The following is a 27,680-nucleotide window of genomic DNA, read 5'->3' on the forward strand; positions in this document are numbered from 1 at the left end:
CCTTGGGGACCCTGTTAAAATACAGATTCTGGTTCAGGATCTTGAGCAAAAGCCAAGGAGCAACATTTCCAGCCGGCCCGCCAGCAATGCCGGCACTGCCGACCCAAGGACCACAGTCCGAGCACCATGATTCTAAAAACGATTCGGTGTCCTGAAAATACAGTCGTCTCTCCCTGTCCTTGTCTGACGAGTTGGATGCGGACAGCCTGTATATTTTTAAGTTTGAAATGGGAGAAACAGTCATCATACCCAGAACCCCTCAGCAGTTTCTCCAAATATAAGTGAAGCGCGGAAGTACTGGTTCAGCGGGGAGACTGAGCGTGTATGTGGAGGGGGGGCTTCATTCGCACCGCTGCCCGGTACGGAGCCAGCAGGGAGCGTGGTCTCAGCGACTCGCTGCCAAGGGGCGCCCAGGGCTTTTAAAGGCACCGGAACACAGGGGGCATTGGCTGGCTGGTACCTCTGCCATTGGGCTCCATGACAGAACCACCCATGGATTCTGTGTAATAGTGAAACATTTCAAACACTAACGGTGGCCCTTCGCCTGTCACATAATGTTTTTCTTTAGTTCTTCAAAATTATTTGTTCTCAATTTACCCAGTGAGGCTTTCAGATCCAAGAATATTTTTATAAGCTTTCTTTATTTTTGCACATAGCACTCAGCCGTGGACACGTGGATCGGAGCTGTGTGCACAGCCGTGCTTTTTCTGCACTCGGTTTCTCAGCACGCTTTTCCACGTGCGGCTGCTGCCGTGTGGGCTTCCCAGGCCTCTCTGTCCCGCCTGATCTCTTCACAGCCTTTTCCCCTTGGAGGATAAATTCACCTAGTGTAAGGAAAACGAGAGCAATGATGCGTACAGCACATTTAAAAAATTGTGACACGAGACGTGATCCTAGGAGAGCAGCTGAGGTAGGGACACACGTGTGCTGTGTCATCTGAATTTAAACATCTGTCGCCAGCTGAGTGCAGAGGTACATAAAACAGTTTGTTGATCCAGATGATGACTTTTGAGTAAAACATTTCGCCAGTCATCATAGCAGACACTGAGCGAGAGTTTATAGTGAGGGGTGCTTACAGCTAACAGTGTTAACGTTATTTGTTGGTGTAAAATAACTTTGTTAACAAGTTCATTGATGCTTGTAAATTTGAACTATGAAATGATAAGCATATGAAACAAAGGTTAATAAAAGAATATGAAATCAGGTATCCCCATTAGGGCCAACTGGACTATGAAACAGTGTTGAATTTGAGTGAAGAAAATTCTGGAAGTGGAATCAAAATTTTAGGCTTACTCACGTGACCCTAGACAAACAGCAACTATTGCGTGCCCCGGTTTCTTCCTTTGTAGCATGAGGTGTTGGTACATGTTGCTAAGGCCCTGTTCCAAATTGGGATTTCTGGGGTGCTTGACAAGTATTAGAAGGGAAGAGCAGTGTAACTAGTATTATTAGACATCGGACATTCAAGTAGATCTTGAATTTATTAGAATCTCTGAATATTTAGCCTCTTTTAGCTCAATTAGGTACTGGTTTGGGCGATTTCCCACCCCTACCCCAAGCCTACCTTTGGCTATGTAAATAGCAAAAAAGGGTATGTTTGGAATTTGTTCTCTGACCTTGAGCTGTAAAGCACTTCTCAAGAGAGAGCATTAAAAAGTAAACAGAGTAAGAAAAAGTTTAGGCATCGGGTTACGGCCTGACTGGCTCACAGGTGGAGAGCACTGAAGACGCTGACGTGACCAGAGTGGAGGGTGTGTTCCATGCACTTCGTTTAGGTGAAACTGGGTCAGTTTGGGAGGAATCTGCGGGGCAAAGCGGGGACCGTTCAGGAGTGCTCCACCTCAAATGTTACTGCGCAGATTCTGTATGAAATAATTAGATACATCGTTAGGTGATGTATCCTGAGAAGAAAAATGATAAGAGAAGCAGATGTGATCAAGGAAGAATTAATGAACAAAGGAACTGACTGGTTAAACTTATTGCTAAACTGATGCCTACATGGGAGGGAGTGAAGCAGACTGACTAAATCCAGGGGGCGCTCGGACCCTGTTAGACCCGGTGAGGAAGGGAACGCCTGTGCAGCAGCCACCCCCGCGCCTCCATCCTCAGTGCATGCACTCCCCAGACCCCTGCAGGGCGCTGAACCTGTGTGCGCATACCTGCGATGAAGCCCACCTTAGAAGTAGGCGCAGTGGGAGATTAGCAGCAACAGCTTAGTAATAAAACAGACACTTCCAACAATGAACTGTAATAAAAGTTATGTGAATGGCTTTGGGGCCATTGGTGAGGAAAGGCAGGGTGCCCTGAACACGAGCGTGCGGCTCTGCCACAGGTGATCGGCTGGCCCAGACGGCCACTGAGCACCTGGAGTGTGGTGGTGAAGACCGCGTGGGTTTGCTGGCTGGACAGAGGGCCGGTTCATGTCCTGGGTGGGGCAGCTTGAGATGCCATCGTGCTGCTCAGAATGGCACACAGTGCAAAACTTAGGAATGGTGTATCTTTGGAATTTTCCATTTAACGTTTGTGGGCCACAGTTGACCACAGGTAACTGAAACCCCAGAGAGCAAAACCATGGGGGTGGGGGCTGCGGGGGGAGTTCTGTTCTGAGATCAGCTGCGGGCACCTCCACCCTGGCAGCACGTTCACCCGTCTGCTGGCAGGCTCAGCCGACCAGACTGGGGGAGCAGGCGGGCGGGAAATCTCAGACACCCTCGGCAGACACCAGGCGCCTGCTACCGAACCTCTGGGAAAAGACTGGATTGGCAGAGGCACCAGGCTCGGAGTCGAAGGCCACAGCACTTGAAGCAGAGTTCAGAGTGACGCTCGGTGGTTTTAGGCAAGGACAACACTGCTTTCACTAATAAAGCGGACAAGATTGGCTTTTCACACCCTTCTGTCACGCGTGTACAGCGGGGTTTTCCTGGGGCCACGGGACGACGACAGCGCAGCAGGTGGGTGCACGACCCTCAGTGAGAGTCGGCTGTCTGCCACCAGGGCATTAAAAGATGTGCAAAATGTTACATTCTGCCACTCCTCAGTTTTTCAAATTTTTAAATAAAATGTGATGTTAATATATCATTGGTTATTTTCAGATGAATTAATAATTATCTTTAATTTTTTTAACTTTTTAACACATGGTAAATATTGGTAGATGTACCCCACATAAGCATTCCTTGGGGTGCTCAGCAATATTTAGGTGTGTAAGAGGGTCCTGAGACCAAAAGTTTAAGAACTTCTAGAAGAATGGATTAGAGTATATGATTCGTAGTGTATTAAGGAAAAAATGTAGTATAATCTTCCAAAAAGTGGGGAAATGAGAAAAAAAGTAATAACGGGTATACTTTTTTAAAGTAAGATTGTGGGAAAAGAGATCAAACAATGTAAGTGGATGTTTTTAACTTACCTGAAGATACCATCAGAGGGAGTTAAAAATTTCAAGTCCAACAAAAGAAAACATTTAAAATAATATAGAAAGGATGAAAATAGAGGCTTGAACAGTATGTCAGGTGAGTATTGTTAGCAAAGAGAAAATAGAGTTATCAGTCATATTAGTTCACAAAATCGAGTTCAAGGTGTGAAAAGCCCTGAAAGGAACAGAGTGTTTTACGTCAATGAACTGACCAACCACAACAGAAAGATTTAAGGGCCATTGACCTGAAATGTACGATAAAACCAAAACACAACTGGATGATGAAGCGGACAAGACCACAATCACTATGGAAGATTTATAGGTCAATTAGCCCCCACTCCGCCACCCCCCCCCCCCAACAAACAAACGTTAACTGCCTGCTGGTGGGCTGCACTTGGCCCACAGATACCTTGTGTGTCACACAACACTTTTGTGTGTGTGATGACATGTCAGGGCCATTCCTCCATAGTAAGTTGCCCCAACACAGAGGCTCAGAGGCAGGACGGGGATGGTCCGAATGCTCGTTACTCACACGTCGGGCGTCTGGGTTCGGGGTGACTTGAGCAGGGGGCCCACGTGCACCCTCTCTGACCTGGCTTCTCCAGGAAGGGTGGCGTCAGGTCGTTGGCCCTCTCACATGGCGGCTCAAGTGTCCAAGCACAGGGTTCCGGGAGACAAGGCAGGACCCTCATCGCCTTTTATGACCTCGCCTCCGGGGTCACGCAGCTTCATTTCTCCCGTGTTCTGTTGCTTTAAACAGCCACAGACCTTCCCCGATTTAAGGAGAGGAGCACAGGCCCTCCCTCTTAATAAGTCAGATAACTTACAGACATGCGTAAAGCCTCTTCGGTCTGCCCTCTGCCAGGCAATAACTTACACACCCTCCTCCCAGACGCCGAAGTGCTCGTCTCCTTTCCAAAGGCCCCCCAGCCTCGAGACCCAGCATCTCAGAGAAGTCCAAGTGCAGCTGGGGCTGCTCAGACATGGTGCCTCACTTGCGTGTAGCCCCCCGAGTACTCTGAGAATCTTCTGCCGGCAGGACTGGACAGGACAAGTAGTTGTGTGTATGTATTTCCAGCCCTCACCCCAGGACTTTGTTTTCATTGCTTTTTAGGAAGAGAGGAAGGGAGAGAGAAACGTCGTTGCTGGAGAGCAGCACCCACCGATCGGTTGCCCCCCATAAGCGCAGGCGAGCAGGGGTCGGATGCGCCCCACAGGGCATCGAACCCTCAACCTTCGGTTGCGGGAAACACCCCAGACTAACTGAGCCCCACTGGCCTGGGCCAGGAGATGTATTTTGGATCCCATAAGTCCTGGCTCTTTTATATTCTCTCTAAATCTTACTTGAAAACTGACCGGATCCTGTTTCAGCCCATCTCCTGTCGGCACTGTGGATGAAATAAACCGCCGAAACTTTCAGCACTCTGTGTGGGGGTCTGCTTCACCCAGCCCAGAAGCAGGTACCTGGTCAGCCGGCCGGCCAGCCCGCAGCGTCCCTGACAGTCTGCCGCTGCATCCTCTTCTCAGCGGTCCCTCTGGGTCCTTCCAGCTCTCCTTGTCCCCTGGTCTCTCAGCCAGGGCCGTCTGTTTCTGCTCTAGTTACAGTAACGCCCCAGTTCCTGGCACGCAATTTTGTGCCAGTAACTGCTGCTCTGATAACACATCACAAACCTCGGAGAGGTGGAAGGCAGCACCCTAGGGTGACTCACAGGCCAGGGTCACAGTGCCTCTGCGCGGCCCCTCCCTCTGTGCGGTTTGATCTCCTCACAGCCTAGCAGCCCTAGGGCTCCAGGGCAGTCAGCTGTGCAGGGCAGCTCGGCTGGGGCCCAAGGACAAGTACTCTAGGGAGCGGGTGCTGGGGTGGGGGGGTGCATCTCCTTTTTTGCCTAGTTTTGACAGACACTTTGGCTGGGTCATCCTGGTCCGCAAGCCTGCCGGATTCAAGGAAGGGGACTGGAAGAATGTCACAGAATTTCTCATCTGACAGGTCCACAAAGACAAAGAAATTCAGTAAATTTAATTATTATTCCTTGAAATGTGACTTACCAGTTTATAAGTTCATATTAATAAAAAAAAACTTTAAAAATCACTTTAAAAAGCAAATACCATTTTTTAAGTAGGGATCCTGAATATGCCTACAAGATGGATTTTTTTTAAAGAACTAATATACAAATGAGGTCTTAAAATGGCTAGGGATAAAATTTTCGGTGATAGCATTATGTATGAATTTTTAAAGTGCTGTCTGTCGGCCTAGGTGAAAGTGGACTGACGCTTCTACTAAGTGGTGTTAGATGACTCCGGAGATGGCTCTGGTGATGACGGCCCCTGACGAACCTGTAACAAGTTGGAACAGAATTGTTCCATTGGAAACAATTAGGGAAAAGCAGCATTTCATAAATGTGCACATCCCTCAAAGTGTATTCAAGTTCAAAAAATTTAGATCTTAATTGGAAAAACCAATGGCTCATACACAGGGGCGTGCAAAAGTAGGTTTACAGTTGCGAGTGCTTGGAAACCATTCATTCTTGTGTTACTTTATTCATTGTATTGTTTGTGTTACAACTATAAACCTCCTTTTGCTCACCGCTGTATTTGTGGTTGCTTTCTACTAAAGCATGCAGCCACTTTAGAAAAACATTCTAGTACTACCTGGTATCAAAATATAAGCATTCCATATATATACTTTGTCATCCAAGTCAGAATGCTAATTTTAAAAATGAATTAGATTAAATGTCCTTTTTAATTATTGTTATAGCCTTATTTTACTTTTGAAAACTTTTTAAAAGTGCCATTAAGAAAGTAGTTTCTAATTGCCTTTAGAATTTCATTTTAAAGGTTTTCATATATGGCTAGATTAATCTAGAAACCTTAAATTCTACAAAATGTGCAGTTTTTGGGAGCAAGATAATTAATTATCTTCAGCACATCTATATCTTCCTAAATGTGTTCTCATTCAGATTCTGTCATTGACCCAGTATTGTTTTCAACAAATTACCAACCATTAATTTCCTTCTTTTTTCTATCAGGAAGCCCCTGCAATAAATTTTTTTAAGTTTCTGTAATCTCTGATCGTCTTCAGTTAAATGTGGGGAGGTAGACTTACAGTTTTCGTGACCTTGATTAAATGTTTTATTTCTGGACCAGGCACATTTTTAGATGAGGGTTAAACATGCCCCTTCCCTTACAGCGTTGTGCTTGTAACAGCACAAAATGCTAAGCGAGGAAGAGGATTAACATGAAGGTACTCGAGGTAAAAACAAGTAACGGTTACTTTAAAAAATAGTGTGAAAAAAAATGTGACAGTATATTAATCTGACAATGTATTCATTTTTAGTATAGATTTAAGCGGAAGCTTTAACAATGAAAACATTAAGTGGTAATATTTTTGTAAACTTTTATGTGATAATCATAGTATGCAAAATATTTTTCTTGGTTAAAAACTTTATACACTGTATTCGTGTGGGCTAATGTTTAGTCAGGAATGAAAATGTTTGACTTTTACAGGAGCATTTGTTTTAATACCAATATTAAGATCATAAATCTTTTTTAGGAAAGTATTTTCGGATTAAGTTGAAACTTCAGAATACTGAGTTTGTTTTTGCCACTTTCTAGCCCTTGTTTCCATCAGTCATTGCGAAGGGCATTTTATTTTTAAAGCATGCCTTCCAGTGAACAAATGCTGTCCAAGTTAAGTATTGTATTAATGTACCCAACCATAGGTTTCTAGTGTACTCAGCCAGAGGTTTCCAAGCTCCCTAAAGTAAGCTGCCTCAGGGAAACATAAAATTAACCTGATACCTACCTTAGAATCAGCATCATGTACATTTCTTATTAAAAAGTTTCCGTTGTTTTGTGTACAGCTGTTATTACCAAAGAACCCAGTAAACATAAAACAGTAAGTTGCCTCTGGATTTTTTCCTGCACAACTGTAGTCTGGGTGCAATTAATATTATTTCATCCATACCTTTTCGTGGGTTAATGTAGTTTTCCCTCTTAAGAGGCAAAGCTCGCACCATTGTATTTCTGTGCTCCTCTCTTAAGCTGTTTTTCCTTCTGTCCACTTCTGTAGCTTTCCTGGAACTGGACAGAAAGGGGCCGCCGCAGAAGCATCACTTCGACCAGCAGCCTCCAGCGGCGCCCAGGAGGAACTACTCGTTCACGAGAGAGGAGGTGCGGCAGATCGACCAGGAAAACCAGAGGCTTCTGAAGGAGCTGTCGAGGCAGGCTGAGAAGCCGGGAAGCAAAAACGTGGTTCCTAGAAGGTCCATCAGTCACACCCCCAAGCTGTATCACAGTGCTGTCAACCGACAGAGAGAACAGCAGAGGATTGAAAGAGAGAACCTGGTAAGTGACTGGAAGTTTTCAGTTATCAGAGAAAATGCATTTGTGTTGCTTTTCAGTCCAACTTACTGGAAACCCCAAAACAGCTCAAACTTCAAATTTAATTCTATAAAGTAGGTTTAGCCGTGTCTTTGCGTTGAAATACATGATGGACTCTGAGCCTGTAAGGTACGGTATGTAGGGTTTTTTTCCAGAAAACTAAGGGAACATTAAATGAAAATACGGAAAGCTCCATTGTCTCTCTGACTAGACCTGTTAACTTAGCGCAAGGCCACAGGAGATGGTGTCCCAGTGTCGGATGGATACATCTGTGAAGTGTTCAGTCACTAGCGAAACCCGTTTCACTGGGTTGTATCCCTGAAAGCCAGAATAATTTATATGTCACCTGTTTCAAAGAATAAGTAACATTCTCATAGAGGTCAAATTTGGTGGTCTGCTACTTGAACTTATGAAAGGCATTGATTGTTGAGAAACATGGTTACACTCTGGTGTTGTTCTAAGGACTGTATACAGGGACTGTTCAGACCTTCACACTAAACACTTACTCATGCATATCACTGGCTTCATGGACTCCAGTTCATGATAATTGCTGATGTTTACTGAGCTCTTACTAAATTCCTGGCATTATCCTTGGTGTCTTCCAAGGATAAGGAATCCTGTATTGAACCCTGATCTTGAATAATCCTGACTATTGAATCAGTATTAGCTTATTGATTCTCTCAGGTGGGGGCTATTTTAGCCACACCCTACAGATGAGCTAGCTGAGACCGAGGAGATTAATCAATCAGCCCCAGCACAGAGCTGGTAAGCGGCTGACCCGCGATTCTAAACCCAGGCAGTGTCCTAAACTAAAATTAGATCCTCAGCACACAAATTCAGAGCTACAGTAATTGATAAATCCTTTACCTTCCTACCAGAAATAGGATGTCTTCTCATTTATTCAGAGATTTCTTATATTCTACCTTAGTAAGATAACTTGCTTCAAACCCACATAGTTTTATTCTATTCTGCATGAAATTTTTTCGTTACACTTTCTTACCGCTTGCTTTTGTAAACGGGATTTTTGTATTTTTATTGTATAACCAGCCACCTGTCAGACCCCGTGTAGAGCCACGGTGGCTCTAACAGCACTTCACTGTGAGCTGATGTACTTTTAGAGCTGCTTGCTAGGCTCTTCGTGGTCAAAACACATGCACACGCGTGCACGCACGTTTGTACTTCTGTGTCAGATGTACTGCACGGGCGGCGCCCATTACTGCGTCTCCAGAGACAGAGCCCAGTTCCTCTGCTGGCGGTCAGCGTGACTGCGGCAGCTCTGTTGCAGGACTCGCGCGTTCGCCGGTTGGCGGTCCAGGCGGGGGGGGGGGGGGGGGGGGGGGGGGGGGGCGCTGTGCCTGACGCAGTGCCAGACGGAGCAGCACGGCCATGCGGCGCGGGTGGGAAAGGAGAGCGGAGACGCGGAGTACAGCCGAGCCCTAAGCGTCAGAGTTAAAAGTGTGCTGTTAATCTGCATTTCTGGTGAATTTCGACTTCTTCACTATTAGTTTCACCACCGTTTTTTCCCCTCTCATTACCAAAGGAAATAAACCAGAGGAATAATAAAGAAAAAGTAACTTCATCCAGTAGAGGGCGCGCTTGCTCCATGTAGACTCAATTATATTAGAACTTTATTATTTCCAACAGGGGAGCCATGTTTTAACTCATGAATTTTGAAATATTCTTGTTAAGCCAGATTTTCTTATAAAAGAGCACAAGAATAATCTTAGCAGAGGAGAGGGAGTCAGTAAGATGATTAGCTTAAATTTCACTTTACCCTCTGGTAGAAAGGAGGTTATTTCGTTCTTCTACATGTAGGCCGGTTTCCTTAGCTGTGAAGGGAGAGGGGGCGGGCCTGAAGCTGGGCCGGGGGACCAGTGCCCCTGCTGCAGGATGTGTCGGGGCTGGAGCCTGGAGCTCAGACAGAGTTGACGTATTTCCATCTTAAATCCAGAGAAGTACAAATAAGTGGACAGTAATGTAGACCACAGTCTTTCCACTCAGGAGTTCCTGTGTGCAAATGAAAGTAATGCATGTATAAATTTAGAAATAGAGACTGTTTTTCAAGACACTAAGTGAAAAATAAAATCCTCTTTTTCTTCTGTTCCTTGCTGGTCTAGAGGAGTAATTTTAGAGCTCTTACAAAGGGAACACTATTAAAAGGGGGAGTGATGCATTGTCACAAAGATGAACATTTGTAGCAGACATCGTGCGTGTTAGTCTGTTGAATGATCAGTACCTTTGTCCTCAGAACTTGAAGTAATTTATGGTTCGTTCAGTCTGGCTTCTCTCTGCTTTATTGTCTGATGTCTCCTCCCGTAAAAGAAGTAAACCTAATGATAACTCAGTGTGACTCCAGCTGCAGAAAACAGGGGAGAGCAGTCCTGGTTGTGGGACTGACTGTGGGACACTTGTCACTACCCTCGGGCGGCCTTCAGGGTCTTCGCTTTGTCGCCGCGGAAACAGGAGAGTGGTTCCCCTCTGTGCAGAACTGCAGGGACCGCGGACACGTTGTCCAGTCGTCCCCTCGCTCTGACCTTCCTGCCTCTGAAGACGGGGTTTAGGCTGGGCTGTGTTTCTTTCCAAAAAAAAGGAAAAAGATAACTTCCAAGATAAAATAATGAAGAAATATTTAGATAAATTATTTTGAGATTCATTATTAGAATCTGAATTGAGTAGCAGTTCTAAGATTTTGTAGACCATAAATTGAAAAATAAGTAATCATTCTTACCATTTTTCAGTTCATTAAACAAGTATTTAATTGTGAACTATGTAAGATACTGGAAGGAATATAAAAATATAGACTTAAAATACTGCCATATCATGTAATTTATAACTTAGCTGGGAATATATACTGTTACATGTCAAGCAACTAGACAATAATACAAAGCAGTGTTAATGGCAGCATGAATATTGAGTAAGTTACTACTGTCTGCCGGACACTGTTCTGGGCACTCTGAGGCACTGTCTCACTCACCTCCCCAAACTGTTCGAGGTTTATTGTTAATATCCCTATTAAGTTACTTGGTCAAGGTTACTTAGTGGCAAAGCCAGGATTTAAACCCAAGTCTTTCTGACTAAATAGCTTACATTTTTATCCCTCTATTACAAGTGTTTACAATGTTTTAAACTATCAAACTATCATTTTTAAGTTTTCTCCAGGCATTGTAAATTGATGAGTGAACTGAAATGTATATACTTTTTTTATCCTCACCTGAGGACATTTTTTCATTCCTTTTGAAGAGAGCCGAAGGGAGAGAGAGAGAGATACTGGTGTGAGAGAGAAACATTGATTGGTTGCTTCCCTTAGGTGCTGGGACCAGGCAGGGATCACTCGTTTGCACCTGGACCAGAATCAAACCCGCAACCTTTTGGTGATGGGCTGATGCTCCACCCAGCGGAGCCACACTGGCCAGGGCTGAAATGTATATGCTTTTGATTGTAGGGTTTGAACTGCAATCAGTACTTCATTGTTTTGATATCGTTTCCACAAGCAAAAGCAGTCAGTCATTCAGCTTTTGCTCAGCTTATGGAAGTAGGGCCCCAGACTGACACTCGGCAGTGTGGCCCTGTGGGGCTGGGACAGCTGCGCCCGGGCGCGTCCCCTCCCTGGGTTTGCATGCAGTCTCGCCCAGCGACACATCAGGACTGGAGAAGGGGTACACTTTCTGCCTTACCATCAGAATACTTCACAGTTGATTTTGATGATAGTTATGTGTTTTACATCTGATGAATGAGCATTGCAATTTTCTTAAAATTTAAAGAAAAATATGCATCTAACCAAAAAACTAAATTTAGAAACTTAGGAGTTTATTTTTAAAATATTGAGACTTGCACCAGCAAACAAAACAAAATTAATAGGTAACTGAAAATATCAAGTTCTCTTTCCCATGCATCCCACTCTGGAGAGCTCAGTGGGTAGTTAATAGGATAATTAGGTAAAACAGTAAATGTTGCTCCAACCAGTGAAATACATTGATGATGTGATTGATACATAGGAAGTTTCTTACTCAGAAACTTTTAGGCTATAAATGTCTTAGACATGCAACGGTACTGCCTTCCCAACTAAGTTGTAAATTACATGACAGGGACGTATTTTACATTCTTTTGTTTCCTCCAGTATCTCACATAGCTCTTAGCAGTTACAAACTGTAGAGAAAGAAGATACAATCTTAGGTTTTGTCACCTAAATTATCCATCTCCTCTTTCTACAACGAAAGATGGTGTTATGCGGGAAAGACCACAGACTGGACAGATGGAGCCGCGTGTGAACCAGAGCTCTCAGCCCAGTGGGGAACCACCAGCACAGGCGGGCAAGGCTTCCCGAGGAGCTGACCATCTCCTGGCCTTCGAAGGGGCGGACCGGGGAGGGGCATTCCGCGCAGACAGAATGGCTGGCAGGCAGCGTGCGCACGGTGCTGTCTGCCTCTTCGCGTGTTCTGTTCCTCTGCCCCTGGCCTCCGTTCGTTCCTGCAACGCCCTTCTTCTCTCCCTTCTCCAAACAGCTCTCCCCCCGAAAATCTTGACTCTACCTATGCCCCTTCCTTCTCGGGGGGTGCTCAGAACACTGATAATAGAACCTCGGAATAGAAGGGCAGGGGGAGGAAATGCTAAGAGCAAAACACGAGGTAGAAAAAAAAGTCCCAAAAACGTTTGGCGTGATGGTTCACCATGATGTGCGTGTACTAGATGCCACTGAATGGTGTGGTTCAAGTGGTAATTTCATGTTACATATACTTTGCCACAATATAAAGAAAACTTAAATTGAAAAAGGAAAAAAGGTGATGCAGAGGGAAACTTGTCCTATGATAGAACAGCTGAGGCTGATATTTTAATGTGAATTGTGGCACAGAACACAATTCTCTTTTCAGACGAAGTTCAGTATGCTACAGAGAACGTTTAAATCAAAGAAAATAATAAAATACAACCATGGATAAATTCCCAATGCGTTGGTCTACTTAAATACTGTTCCTTTCTCAGTGATGCCTGGGGAAAAGCAAACAATAGAAACTCTTTCACCTTCTGATTTGTGAAGAAAGAAAATAAAATTAGGAGTATTATATGTTAGACTCTTTTTAAAAAATTTTTTTAAAAGCACTTTATTTTTTTTTTAATATTTATTTATTTATTTTTAGAGAGGGAAGGGAGGGAGAAAGAGAGAGAGAGAGAAACATCAATGTGTGGTTGCTGGGGGCCGTGGCCTGCAACCCAGGCATGTGCCCTGACTGGGAATCAAACCTGTGATACTTTGGTTTGCAGCCCGCGCTCAGTCCACTGAGCTACGCCAGCCAGGGCTATATGTTAGACTCTTCCTAAATCTTATTAAAACACCATGTTATGCTGTATCTTGGCTGGTTGATTTATGTATGCTTTATATTTTATAATAGTTTATTTTCAAACTTAACAGCAAAAACTTACTTCTCAAACTGAATTCCATGCAGAATCTCCGGCACGTAAAACAGACCATCAGAAAGCGTAATGGGACTGGCAGAAGCGAGGGGTGGGGGGGCCCTGCCCACAGGCCTTTGCTCAGTGTGCGGTCACCCTGCAGCCAGCACTGCCTGGGACCAGCTCGAGGGTTTCCAGCAGTTGTAGTAAGTTTATGGTCATTTCTGGGCTTTTAGCATTATTCCCATTACGTCATTTCCATGAGAAGGTCAGGTTTAATGTATTTCAACTTATAGCACCTTTTCTAAAATTGTGGCCTGATAGGACAGAGAGATGTGCCTGCAATCCGTCGTGAGAGCCGGCGAGGTTCTGGTTAGCTGGAGAGCAGGTCACAGCCCTCGGGTTTTCCTGCAAGTGTGTTGTTTGAAACACTTGTTCCCGTGGCGTGTCAGCAGTGACTTAAAGCCTGTTTTATTTCATGAGGTTCAGGCTCTAAAGATAGTTGTCCTTTTGGGAGAATGTTGCCGTTTCTCTGACACTGACTCTCAAACCGCTTCTCTCCGAACGAAGGCGTTACTGAAGAGGCTGGAAGCCGTGAAGCCGACGGTGGGCATGAAGCGCTCGGAGCAGCTGATGGACTACCACCGCAACATGGGCTACCTGGGCGCCGCGCCCTCCCTGAGACGGGTCCGGTCCACGCTGGGCCAGTACAGCCCGCTGAGTGAGTGCATCCGGATGATTCTGCGCTTGCTTTTGTCCTTTTTAAAAAATACAGCTTCTGTCCTTACGATCGAGCTTTAAAAGGCTGGCTTGCGGAATGCGTGTTATGATTTTTCACTGCGTGCTCTGTTCTGTGTGTGTTCACTTGACCTCAGGTGTCGTGTGCAGCAGGGAACGGCAGCACAGCAAGGAAACCAGGAGGAAAAGCCACTGAAAATATCAGTAGTGTTCTTAGATAATGGAAGAGAGACTTAATGACTTCCATATATTTATTAAAGGAAGAAGTGAGTAGATGTGCTGTTTAAAGATCGCTGGAACGTGTTCCCGAGCCAGCGAAGAATTGTTAACATCTTCAGCCCTTGTGTGTGCTTTGTCTTCCTCACGGGGGAACGACATGAGACTCAGCCGTCAGCGGAGGCATCAGGCGCGATCCCTCCTGCTGATGCTGCGTGGTCAGTGGCTGCGTGGGCAGTGACTCGGCCGTCCATTGGCGGTGTGTGCCGGAGAACGTGGCACAGGGGGGCCGCTCAGTGCCGGGCCTTGTGGCTCACGGGAGGGCCGGGCCCTGGCCGGGACGGGAGTCGGTGCTCTTACTGCCCATGCATGTCCCGGACTAGGGACAGTAGGAGGCAGCAGGGACAGGGAGTGGGAGCCACCCACCAGGCCACGGCATCCTAGCGCTCACGTGAGTCCTACCTCACCAGTCAGGTGACTGGCAGTCCCCTCCCTCCTGCTCCCAGCGTCACTTCCTTGACTCAGGGACTGAGTTGGGGCCTTGTTCCAGTGACGCACACGGGGTGCTGGGTCTTGAACGTGGTACGTTTTTCTGAACAAATATATAAATGGTTGTATAAAAGGTGTTTTTTTCCAGTTGAATCACATGATAAGCTTTTTAAAACATTTATTCCCAGCCCAGATCTGTTGAATCAAAACCCCCTAGTGCAGCATCTGGGGGTGTTTGTCACTTCATTTTTTAAGCTCCACAGGGAACTCGTCAGTGCATTCCTGGTTGAAAATTCTATTGGACTAAAACACGGGAGATAGGAAAGAAAAAGTTAGTGTGGACTTACAATTAGGAAGTTTATCTGATGATGATTTATGTGTTTAGCTTAAGTAATTCAAAACAATCTCTCGTTTTTGTGTGTTCTCAGGAGGAGCCTCCAGGACGTCGAGCGCCACCAGCGGCCTCAGCTGTAAGAGCGAGGGAGCGGCTCTGGACGCGTCCCGCGGCCTGTCGCTGAGGCCCAAGCCCCCCAATGTTCGCGCAGCTTGGTTATAAACACTTTTTACTTGACCCGTGGTTCATCTGATTCTTACTGGATTGCTCTTGTGGATCAGTGCAGTCCTCTCTGTGAGCATCTGTGATAACTGTTTTAGGAATTTTTTAAGTTGTACAACACTGAGTTGTAATTTACTGTAATTTAATGCGGAATTGTTTTCAAAAAACAATGGAGTGTAAAATCGGCGTCTCCGACAAGAATGTGCCCGTGGGAGACGCACCTGTGTTTGGGGGAGAAGGCGTGTGTGCTGTCTCGGCACCGACAGAGCGGCTGGGACGGTGACACGGCACGTCGCACCCCCGTGTTGGCTGCGCGTGTCTCGTTGTATTTTGTTTTCATTTCCCACGCGCTCCCAACCACCAGCATGACTCCTAGACTCCTAGACGTATCTTCCTTTTTTCTGTTTGCTTCAGGATTTAGGTGCTATGACTCATGGCTTGACTAGAACACTTTCTTACTAACGAAACCAATGTTGAAATTCGATTTCACTGGTGGAGCTGATTCACTGGGGCAGTCCTTACGGGTTCTCCAGAGACATCTGCTACCTCTGCCTGAGGGCGCTGAGTCAGACCTTAAAATTTGATCAGCCATTCCAGGCCGTTTCAGACTAAGTGTCTGAGGAAGTTCCATTTAGCAGCCTCTCTCGCGTGTTTTTGTGCGCTCAGATGGAGCGCTGTTAATGAGGTTCTGAGAAGTGAGGTAGGCCTCAGCGCTGCAGCCCGTTTGTGCGGTGAACAGTTTGTACACGGAAACATCGTCACGAGCAAAAACAAATAGCATTTGAATCAGCAGAACAGCACCGCCAGTTTGAAGAGCCGAGAAGTCCATCCTCAGTTGTGGCGGAAGTGTTTGAAGTGATACCGTTAGCAGGTTGTGTTATATTTAGTGTTTATTGTATTGTATTTACAAGTGTTTGTTGAAGTTCAGAAAGAAACGTATTGTCTCACAGCTTTAGAAATTCCAGCTAGTGTTTTCAAGGGTTGGAAAGGAAAACTAAAACATAAACAATAAAGGGGGAAAATCACATATTGTTGGGTCTACTTTCAATGTCTGCACATTTTCTGGTTTTGGGCTTACAGGTTGAATCCTGGAATGTCGTTTTTGCTAGTTCCACTTAAAGTCTTCATAGTCTTAACTGGAGTAGGAAGGTATAATAGAGTTGACTTTTGAAGTTAGAATTTTTTTATTGTGTTATACAACAAAGCATGTCTCAGCCATGGTTGCTTCTGCTGTCCTGGTATCACTGTTTTTCATTACTGGCCTTTTTACTCTATCCTTAGAATGGATTGGAAAGTTTCCATATTAAATGCCAAACCTTTCTTTTTTTCCTATGAATTTTTTATCTGTGGCTGCAGTAAGAAGATTGGCATTTTCTGGGTTAAATCAGGCTCTGCAGCACGTCTGTGGAGAGCCGAACTACATTTTACTGACATCATCGTAGAATTTCTTGGACCTAGTGAGAGTGTCAGCCCGCAGACTGTGCTCAGGGTGGGCGCGTGGCGTGTGGGACCAGCAGGGCTAACAAACCCGCAGGCACAACCCAACGGGGGGCTCCAAAGTCGGCTCACTGTTGCGTGATGCCCTGTTCTAGCGAACGGGCTTTTTCATCCGTGAGTGTTCTGCTTGCTGTGTGAGCCCTAGCTACACTGGTGCAAGGCTTTATCTTTAACTTATTGTACTTTTAATGTTCGTATAACCTGTCGTTACGGGGAAATAAGACGATGCGGAACTGAAAACTCAGCATTTGAACCTCTGTCTAGTAGTGATTAGCCAATGTTTTTTAATTGGTTTTAAGTTGTTAGGGAGAAACATACGTCAAAACTTTTAATGTCCTAGTGGCATTAGTCTCTGAACATTGTGTGTGACCCTTGCCACGTGTCAGGTACAACACGACTTGGCAGGCAAAGCTGTACTTCGACTTTAGACACGAATGTGATGCCTTCGTTTGTACTGCTCCGACAGGGGAGGGAGGAGCATCTGAATATTACTGACAGGAATTCAGCTGGAAGGAAAAGTCGGGAAGAGTAACTGTTCATTTCCTCCGAGCAGGATTTACGCTTCCCTGTCAGGGTTCCTTATCTCAGTGCAGGTAAAAGGCTGGTCATTGCCTAACGGGACTTTCTCTCGTGGGAGTCCGGGCCTTGATGAAGGACTCACAGTCGCACCGTTCTCACCATCAAAGACGTACAAAGCCAAGGGTGGTCTAGCACTGCTTTGTGTTTGGTTTGCTCGTACCTCACTGTGTGTGTACTTTGACGATTTACTTCTGCAAGTAGAAATTACACTCATTCCAAAGTCTCAATGGTTAGGCAAGGTTCTTATTGAGAGTTATTTTCCTATCTGTCACGTGTTAATGTTGCCTCCTTTTTGATAAGAGTCCATGAAAGATTTTGAACTATTAAGAATCTTTCCTAAGGGATAGCTATTATCTCTCGGGCTTCCCCTACTTCCTTTTCTCACTCTCCATAAAAAGCTACCTTCTTAACTACTACAAATAAAATTTTTCTGGTTTGCTTATAGCGTACTGCAGTTGTTTTCAACCCATTAACCCAAATCTCCAAAATGCATACCTAGACAGCTTTCAGAAGAGGTCGTTGTGATGGATTTGATTGTGTCCTTGTCCAGACTCAAATACTGCACACCGTGGGAAGTGTTATGACCCATATTATGTTGGAGACACACGTTTAATTTACTATATTTTGATAATTAAATTCACAAATGTTTAATATTGTAAATGCCAAAGTCTTTACCTATATATAAATGATTATGTAACATCCTAGAAAATGTGCTTAATGCTAATGACTACTTTTACTTCCATGGATGAAGATCAGCAAGAAACTGAAAAATCAGTACGCCTCTTAAACTTTTCAGTCCGTTGTGATGTGTTTTAGTCATCAAGAACTAGCTTGGCATAATGAAAACAAATAAAAGAATTAAAGATAACTGAGTTTTGAGATTACGTTTCTCTCTCAAATTCACAGTCTTCTTCCCATTGAAAATTTATAGTAATAGCCTTTACGTGCCATGGAAGACTAAGAATTGGTGAAAATGAAGATGGAAGGAGGGTGTTGTTTATTTAATAGAATTTCTAAAGAGTTTGGCCCTGGCTGGTGGAGCTCAGTGGATTGAGTGCGGGCTGCAAACCAAAGCATCGCAGGTTCGATTCCCAGCCAGGGCACATGCCCAGATTGCAGGCCATGGCCCCCAGCAACCACACATTGATGTTTCTCTCTTTCTCCCTCCCTTCCCTCTCTAAAAATAAATAAATCTTAAAGAAAAAAAAGAAAAAAAAAGTTTGCTTGAAATCCCATTCTAAAACAAGTTATCTGATCTCTGTAAAATTGTTACGATGCTGCAATGGACACTTTGTTACAGATTAAAGGAGTGCCTTCTAAAAGTATCTGTCACCTACATCAACATTTCACACATGTTGTGAGTGATAAGAAATACTCATTTTAAAACTTGCTGTTCAGGCATCAATTTAGGAACTAACACGTCCTTTTACAGAAACTTAATGAGGGTTTTTCCCTATGGACCTAATTTCATATTGCTGTTACAGTAAGAGAATTTGGATAGTCACCAAAGGATGGTTTAAAAACTCTGGTCCTGAATGTACAGCACATGTCTCACGGTGACAGTCTCCACAACAAGGACACCACGTGTGTTTCACGCGTGGGGATGCCAGCTGGTCTCCGGGTCTGGAGGGTGCTTTGCTTTCTTCATTTCATTGAGAATCTTTATATTTGATTAAAAAAAATACAGAACCATAAGTAAATACATCTGCTTCCCCATGTAGTTATGTATACTAACTAGAAAAAAAACATTGAGGAGCTTTCGTTTTAAATTCCCTTTTGGAGACTGAGAGAGGGACGTGGCCCTTGAGGCAAGTGTCCACGAGAACATGGCACTTCCAGAGTTCTGTGAGTAGCTGGTGGTGGTCTAGGTGTTCCAGAAACACAGAAGAGGGTGCTGAGCATCAACGTGCAACCCGTGCAGCGGCCCAGAGCAAACCCCCGGGTTCCCACTCAAGTACTGTTCCCGCACTAGAACCCCCAGATCCCGGGGGCTCCCTGCCAGCCATCACTCTGCCAAAAGGTAACTGCCGCCCTCACTTTGAATGCCGCAGTGTCGTTTGGTCTGGAGTTTTTTTTAATGTCCTATGAATGGAATTATATCTTTTTATGCCTGGCTGCTTTTGCTGGGCCTGTTGATGTCCAGGAGATGTTTCCATGCTGTCTCGTAGCTGGAATTCCTTCTCGTTGCTGTGTCCCAGTCTGACTGTACCAGGACTTATTTATTCGCCTGGTGGTTTATGGTCCCTTGAGGTGGTTTCCAGGTTTTAACTGCTACAAATAACGACATGAAGGCTTTGGAGGTGTGTCCCGAGGACCTGGGCATGAACTTCCATCGGGCATATTCATAGGAGTGGAGTTGCTGGGTCCTAACACCTACAGATTCAGTGGCTAAAGCCGGAGCTCTCCAAAGTGCGGCCCAGTTTACTCCCCCACAAGAGTGTGCATGTTCCTTGGATCCTGCCTCGCAGAATGTAGTGCCGGTCATTTTCAAGTTCAGCCTTTGTGGAGGGTTTGGAATGGCACATCGTGACTTTGTAATTGCACGACTTACATCTGCTTGAACACTCTTTCTTGTTTATTGGACATTGGGGAGTACTTTTTCAAGGGTGGGGGTTTTTTTCTCGCCTGTTTTTCTATTGGGTGAATGTCTTTTTCTTACAGATGTATAGGAGCAGTTATATATTCTAAATACACTGCAGTTCCGGTGAGAGTGACGGTACAATAAAAATATTCTCTCCTAGTCTGGCTTACCTTTTCACTCTGAATGGGCTCTCTGAACAGAAATTTTGAATTTTCCTGGCTGGTGTAGCTCAGTGGATTGGGTGCAGGTCTGAGAACCAAAGGGTCACAGGTTCAATTCCCAGTCTGGGCACATGCCTGGGTTGCGGGCCGGGTCCCCAGTTGGGGGCGCACAAGAGGCAACCACACATTGATGTTTCTCTCCTGCTCTCCCTCCCTTCCTCTCTCTCTAAAAACAAATGAATAAAATATTTTTTAAAAAATTTTTAAAATTTTATTTAGTCCACTTTACCAATCTTTTCTTTTATGGTTAGTACTTTTGTTAAATGTTAGATTTCATGAAGTCTTCATTTACCTGAGGGCGTGAAGATAGTCCCACTACGTCCTGGAAATCCTGCCTTTCACACTTAGACTTGCAGTTCCCTGGGTGCTACCGCCTGTCTCTTTCTCGCTGACCCTGTCACCTTAGTTATTTCCTCCCAGTCTTTGGGTTTCGTGTGCTGTCGTTTTTCTGGCTTCTTGAAATGGAAGTGTAGTTCACTGGTTTTCAGCCTTCTTTCTCATAGATGCATTGAAGGCTGTAAATTCTTAGCATAGGTTTAGCTGTTTCTCACAAGTTTGGATAGCATGGTATTTTTAGCAAGTTCAAAATATTTTTGGGCTTCCTTTGTGATTCCCACTTTTAAAGTAAGGCGTGCTTTATGTTTTCAGTTGGATATTTTAAAGTTGTATTTGTGGTTTTGGTTGATAGGAAAAGTTTCAGGAAAACCTTAACTCTAGTAGGCCAAGGGCAGCCAGGGACAGCCTGTGGGCAAATTCGGCAGCTCGGTGCCCGGGTAGGTGGCTTTAACTTTGTTAAATGAGCTTTAAGATCAAAAGAATGTTCTGTGACTGGTATGTGCTACATGAAATTCACACTGACAGCCTCGTCCCTCAGGGAGAAGGTTGGCCGACCCCTGCTCCGGATGCCATTTCTTCCCAGACCCCCGCCTCTGGCAGGCCGCAGGGGCGCCCCCGCCTCAAATTGGGGTGACCCGAAGGCTGGCGTCCATGAGGGCAAGCCCGCCTGTTTCCAGGTCACCCCTACTGCTGGGACGGCAGCCTCTGGCTCCCCCTTCCTTGGCAGCCCGAGGATTCCTTTGCTTTGTTTTTGTTCCTTTCTCCCCGAGAGGCTTTCGGACTCCCCCGTGCCCCGGTCAGTCCTTCAGCCGCATTTTCAGTGTTTGCAGCCCCTCGTGGGGAGACGAGACGTATCAGATGGGGGGCGAGGTCAGACTCCCTCCTGGGGTGTCATTTTCCGCACCTCGGTCTCCCCCCAGTGCTCTCCGGCAGGTTCTCACTTCAGACAGTTGTAACGCCTTTTCCAGTTGCCGCCAGAGGGTGCACTGGTTTGCATTACCTGGGCTGCCGACGTAGAAACCCCTCATTAACCATCAATATGCTTTGTTTTCTAAGGTAACTCTTAGGTCTTAACAGTGAAATAAGTGTGCTGATCTTGAACCGGAATGTGTGTGTATTTGGGCTGCCACCCGTGAGGCAGCCCCACTGTCTCTCAGATCTCTGCTAGGCTGGGCTGCGTGTCAGGCAGGGCATCCTTCTGTGTAAGTTTTTAATCCTCCTTGACCACTTACTGCAGGAGGGCAGAGCGCTGCCCTGTGGGCACAACAATTTTGGGGGGTACGGGAGAGTGCTGCCCTCAGTTACTGCGGTGAAACAGGGCAGCCGGTTTCTTACTGGGGATGCAGGGCTGCGCGGGTGGGAGGGCTGGGGAAGGACGGGAAGGAGGAGGAGGTGCGGGGGGGGGGGGGGCACCACACCCCTCCAACCACCTGTCAGGAGAAGCAGGACCCGTGCCTGGTTCCTGGGCCTCACCTGGGGCGGAGGGACGCGTCTCCTGCCGGGCACTCAAGGAGCCAGGACCCTGGGAACTGTCTGGTCTCCTGGGCCCAAGTGCCTCCTTTCCCACTTGAGATGGTAACTCTTTTCCTCTTGCTCACGCATTTGTGAGTCAAACCCAAAAACTGACTTCTCCCACTAGGTCTTGCTAAATGGTTACAGAAAAGAACGCTGGCATGCTCGTGCCCTGCCCATGCGCGGGACGCTAGCAGATGCTCTCCGCAGCCACGCATCTAAGTCCAGTCATCTTCCTCGAAGGTGCTCCTTCTGCCACGGCCCACACTGCAACCCCCCTTCTACTCAACCAAGATTCACTACAGGAAACATGACATCACTTAGCAATGCCATTTCTCGCCTTGCTCCTCTGCCCATGTAAGCGTCTTTTTAAAAAGTGCATCGAGAGAGAAACATTGGTTTGTTGTTCCACTTGTTTATGCCATCGTCAGGTGATTCTTGTACGTGCCCTGACCGGGGACCGAGCCCGCAACCTCGGTGCACCAGGACGATGCTCCGACAGAGCTACCCAGCCAGGGCCCCACTGAAGCTTCCCTGAGGATGGGTTCCTGTCTTTCCGTGTCTCCCACGGAACCTAATCATCACGAGATTCTAGCTTGCTACGTGATTTTTCAGTGCATAGTGTCCGCTCGTCATAAAACTCTAAATCTCCCAATTCTTTAACGGTGCTAACACAAAGCACTTCCTATGCACGCAAAACTCTCGAAACTGTGACTTAAAGCTTTGCGTGGGAGTGCGGAATTCCTGAAGACAATGGACGCGCACAGAGTACGGTGAGGCTATGGGAGCTGTGACCTGGGCCAGAATTTCCGAGCCTACAGCAACATGGTAGTGAGCAAAGAGAGTGGGTAGCCCGTTCAAGGTTGCAAGCCGGCACTTTAAGCACTGTAGGTACTCACATGAGACACGGCATGATACTCGACACTGAGCACCTGGGCCACTGACGTGTGCGAGTCGGGCTAGAACACAGGCATGCGTGTGTCTTACTCCCCGTGGCAGTTAGTGAGAATTCAACAGAACATGCGTTAAGTGGTCTTTATTGGTTTCACATTCAGTTTGTTCTTTATTATCAGTTCTTCAGTTCATTATACAAGGATGACACGTTCTCTTTTCTGTGGGAATTTAAATGTAAAATAAATACAAAATACATTCGTGGTTTAATGAACACTCAGTGAAGCTCTTTTCTTTTTTTTTTTTTTCCTGAGGTATTCCTTTCAGTCTGGTTTTATCCCAGATCTTTCTGTTTTACTTCCCTTGGGAAGAGTCTATTAAACCACACACCGGGTCTGGAACCAACGAACGCGCTAACTCCACTAGACGTACTTTTTGATCTCGTCATACAACACCAGCACAAAGGCGCCGCCCATGCCTCGCAGCACGTTGGACCAGGCCCCTTTGAAGAAGGCTTTGGCTCCCTCGTCTTTGGCGATCTTCCTCCAGCAGTCCAAGGTCCCCGTGTACATGATGTCCGCTGTGGAGGCAAACGGCGGGGGGGGGCCCGTCACTCTAGAGGGAAGCGGCTTGGCCTCCCAGAGGCGTCAGCACGCAGTGCTCTCCGTCAGTCACTGGAGCAACGAGGCCCAGCTCCAAAACAGCCCACGAGAAATCCCCTCCCCTGCGGAACGGGCAGGCAGGCTTGCTTATCGCTCCTTCTCCTTGAACTCAAGAATGTGGCAGTCAGCCAGCTCATCTGCAGACCCCCGAGCTGTAAAGCAGGTGGGGGGGAGCAGCGCGGGACAGCAGCCGTGCGGTGCGCTGCGGCATGCCCTTTCACGGAGGAGCAGACTGAGGCCTGGTCTCCGGCCACACCAGCCCCCCGGGGCCCACACACTGAAAAGAGCTGCGACTGCTTGGCTGAACCACAGGAAATGAACACGGGACCTTCTGGCTTTAAAAATGGCAATGTCATGGGTTGCAACCTATGGCAGCCAATGTGCCTTCTCTTTCATAACTGACGGCTTCGGCCATCTCTCGTCCAGCTAATCATCCCTCTTCCCTCCCTGTAATAACTAGATAAGGGAAGAATTATTTTCAAATAAACCAACGAATTTCTTCAATTCTTTCCCCTTGTTTCTCACCAGGATCTAAGAGTAAAAAAGGGCATAAGGCCGCCATCATGCCAGATACCCAGGTACGTCCGTCTCTGAACATCCCATGTTTGGTGCTCTGACCTGTGTGATAACACCATTCCCTAAAGACGGAGCGGAGAACCTCTCCTAAGTTCTCAGCACGGACGTCTGTCTAACAACAGGACTAGGCTGGACCGGAAGCCGTATCAGACCGTGTTCCCGGGCAGCGCGCACGCGGCGGGGACCGGCAGGCGCCGGGCTTACCCCCTTTCCGGCCGGACTGCATCATCATCCGACGGCGCACGGTGTCGAAGGGGTAGGACACCAGCCCCGCCACCGCCGTCACGCTCTGGGCGATCATCCAGCTCACGATAATGTGCACGTTCTTGGGGTCAGGCAGCATCCCTGCGGGCGGAGCCAAGAAGCCAGACGGCGGTGAAGCGATTCCCCTCGGCAGCTGGGCGGAGGGCAGGCGGGGGCGGGGAGGAGGCTACGGGACCTCCCGCTCCACGCTGCCCCTTCCAGAAGAACCTGCCCCCTGGGGGTGCCTCCCGAAGCCAGCAGCCAATGGAGCACGAGGTGGTGGCTGCCCTCGCTGGGTCTGGGAGGTCAGAGCTCTGCCCGGCAGCATGCAGGACAGGTTCAAGTGTTATTACTCAGTAACCAGAAGGGCCTTGAGGCAGCTAGTCTGCCCCTGCCTCCTCTGAAGGACTCAAAGCCCGAGTCTGTTTCAGCAGAGGACAAAGAGAATCCTCTTCCTCTGGTCCCACAGCCTCAGGGTCGCCCAGGGACCAGCAAAAGACAAGACTGATGAGTATAAAGCCCTGTGTCCGTGGCAGATCCCCCCAGGATTCTCTTTGCACAGCCTCCCCCTCCCCAGGCCGCACACATCCCCCCACCCCATCCCCAGGCCCCTCTCTCACCCTTGGCAGTATCGTAGACTCCAAAGTAGGCAGCTCTGTAGATAATGATGCCCTGAACAGAGACGCTGAAACCCTGGTAGAGACCCCGAAGGCCATCGGACTTGAAGATCTTGGTGAGACAGTCGCCCAGACCACTGAACTCCCGCTGGGCGGCGCCCTTGCCCACGTCGGCGGCCAACCTGGTCCTAGCAAAGTCCAGCGGGTAGACGAAGCAGAGGGAGGTGGCCCCAGCTGCCCCGCCGGACGCCAGGTTCCCGGCGAAGTAGCGCCAGAACTGCTTGTGCCGGTCCACGCCCCCCAGGAAGATCTGCTTGTACTTGTCCTTGAAGGCGAAGTTGAGAGCTTGGGTGGGGAAGTAGCGGATCACGTTGGCCAGGTTCCCCCTCCAGAAGGAGAGGAAGCCCTGCTCCTTGGGGATTCTCACCACACAGTCAATGATCCCTTTGTACTGCTTCTCCGCGCTGATCTGTTTGCTGGCGTGCTGGACCTGTGGGGGGGGGGGGGGGACGGGGAGGGGTTGGGCGTCAGGGAGAGCAGGAGGGAGGGAGGAGGAGAAGAGGGCAGGAGAAAAGGAACGTGCACTTCTCAGAATTCCCTTTTTAAAGACGTATGCGGGAAATTGAATATTGTATATAAACACGTTAGCTACTTGGATAACGAGCCAAAAGTATCCACTTTTGCTTCAATCTGAGAGAAAATGTTCTGCCCCAAATACATGGAAAAGACGATTTAATTGTGTGGAGAGAGTCATTTGTGGACTGGATTTTCCGGAGGTGCCAGAACTGTGCCAGGGGCTCTCTGGGACACAGACATGACTGGAGACCCTGTCCCAAAGGGCACCGGCCCTGATGCTACAGGCACCAGGGGCAGGAGGCGAGGACTCCTGCCCCTCACTCCAGCTGCAGGAGAGACCGACCGTGATCTCTGAGTAGCAGGTGTTCTCACAGAAGGAGAAGAAATCCCCCAGGCCCTACGGCCGGGACATTGTCAGGCAGGTGATCCAAGTCGCCAATTACTGAGGGCGCACTGCTGTTGTGAGTGACTCGGGGGGGCTTTTCTGGTCACGGATCGTTTTCACTCCGGAACCGGAGAGGCTCACGGAGGGCCCAAGCCGTCTGGACAAGTGGGGAGAAAAAGGGCAAGTGGGATGACGGCGATAAAGCCATTCAGGGTCTAGGATGCAGTGGGAGAGACTTGGGGAAAGGGTGAGTGAGGAAGGCCGAGTGTCTTCCAAACACTGTTTCTTAATCTCTCAAATCTGTTTCTTCATCTGTATAACTGGAGGAGGCAATACCTGTCTTAGAGGTTATGGAAAAATGACTGAAAATATATGCATGCCAGCCTCAGCAGAACGCACGAGACACAGTAAGCGAGTTCCGTAATAACTTGAGGCTCTTATTGTAAAGGGTGGGTGCGGGTGAAAAGGTCCAAGGAGCATTGAAAGTGGAAAGGTGAGGCTGACCTACGAGGCCTCGGTGGCGTGCCAGTGTTGTCCCAGGCACAGGATCTGGCTGGCTGTAACCCACTCGGGGTCGGTTTCCATATATAGACACCCGGGCGCTGCGCGCCACCCGACACCAGGAATCTGCTACTGACGCTTGGACCTGTCTGCGCAGAGGGCACCTTCCCCTTCACGTAGGCCGGGCGCCGGGCCTGTGGCCTAGCGCAGATTTGCGGCGGCCCGCCCGCCGGTCCCCTCTGGCTGCTGCGCCCGGCAGCGCCCGGCGCGCCCAGCGCCCGTCCGCCCCGCTCGCCGCGCCCGCGCCCGCGCCCGCGCCCGCGCCGCGCTCACCTGCAGCAGCAGTTTGACCCTCTCGATGGGGGCGACCGCGGTCTTGGAGACGGCAGCGGCGATGCCGCCGGCCAGGAAATCCTTTATGAAGCTCAAAGCCTGATCACCCATGATGACAGCCGGGCGCACACAGCCTCCGGGAGCCGCGCTCTCGCTCTCGCCTCCGCCCGGCCAGGCACCGCCACCCCGTCTCCGTCCCTGCGCGACGCGAAGGGGCCGCCTGTCTCGCCCCGCATCCCTCCTTATATCCCCCGCCCGGCCTCTCGCGAGAGGAGGAGGGACCCCGGAGCCGTGCGCGCAGTGCGCATTGGCTGGGCAGGTGCTCGGACACCCCCCGGCCGTCCCCCTCCTCTGCAGAGGGCAAAGGGGGCGAAGGCGCTTCCGGGAGGCAGGGGTGGGTCGGGGGCTGTGCCTTCAGCTTGGGACGTTTAAAGGGCAAATTCATGTTATCTGTCCCGGCAAGCAGTGGGAACACCGTGTCTCCGCAGCATGTGGGACGCTGTATTTATAGCACAAGACGGCTTGGGCTGGGGCCGACGCCCCAAGCAGGGCTTTCTTTAACCTCGAGCCCGCACGGGCTGCTGCTGGCCAGCGGGTTTCAGGCTTATTTTTTTCCTCCTTCCCCGGAATGGTGTCCCTGGCCACAGCTCGCTGCCTGGATTGGGGCCTCTTCAGAGCTGTATGCTCTCAGACATAGTGAAGATCTTCCAAAATAAATACGAATGTCACTTGATGTCGTGATTTCCTAATAGAATCTGGCAACCTGCTGATTCCCCTCTTCTCTCCATGCAAGCGTTCAATCGTTCATTCTGCTATCAAATGTTTATGGGCCTGGCACTCCGAGCCGCCCGGGAGGGCCCAGCACGGGGGGCCACGGGTTGTTTCAGCGTGTGTGTGTGTGTGTGTGTGTGTGTGCTGCTTTTCCGTTTGTTCAGCCTGCCACCCCCTGACACACAGCCTGATGATGCTAAGAAAAGGGACCTTATAGGACACATTT

At 48.0% G+C, this 27,680-nt stretch overlaps 2 protein-coding genes across 4 annotated transcripts in view; one reads left to right on the forward strand and one right to left on the reverse strand.

Annotated features, from left to right (window-relative positions):
- CFAP97 (cilia and flagella associated protein 97) overlaps nt 1-18,113 on the forward strand; it is a 28,717-nt gene extending 10,604 nt beyond the window's left edge. For all 3 annotated transcript variants that reach the window (XM_028526956.2, XM_028526959.1, XM_036011760.1), the window contains exons 3-5: nt 7,479-7,753; nt 13,745-13,895; nt 15,046-18,113. In XM_028526956.2, the coding sequence (XP_028382757.1) occupies nt 7,479-7,753; nt 13,745-13,895; nt 15,046-15,173 (554 nt within the window). In that variant the 3' untranslated portion in view covers nt 15,174-18,113. The remainder of the gene's footprint in view (nt 1-7,478; nt 7,754-13,744; nt 13,896-15,045) is intronic.
- A 4,829-nt stretch (nt 18,114-22,942) lies between these two features.
- Nucleotides 22,943-26,921, reverse strand: SLC25A4 (solute carrier family 25 member 4). Its single transcript, XM_028526835.2, has 4 exons — nt 26,684-26,921; nt 24,892-25,378; nt 24,233-24,373; nt 22,943-23,370 (listed from the first exon to the last, which is right to left on the reverse strand). Exons 1-4 carry the CDS (start codon nt 26,792-26,794, stop codon nt 23,213-23,215), a joined length of 897 nt encoding a protein of 298 aa, XP_028382636.1. The 5' UTR covers nt 26,795-26,921; the 3' UTR covers nt 22,943-23,212.
- Between the last annotated feature and the right edge of the window lie 759 nt (nt 26,922-27,680).

This window comes from Phyllostomus discolor, chromosome 11, assembly GCF_004126475.2.
Source record: "Phyllostomus discolor isolate MPI-MPIP mPhyDis1 chromosome 11, mPhyDis1.pri.v3, whole genome shotgun sequence".
In the NCBI taxonomy this organism is placed as follows: Eukaryota; Metazoa; Chordata; class Mammalia; order Chiroptera; family Phyllostomidae; genus Phyllostomus; species Phyllostomus discolor.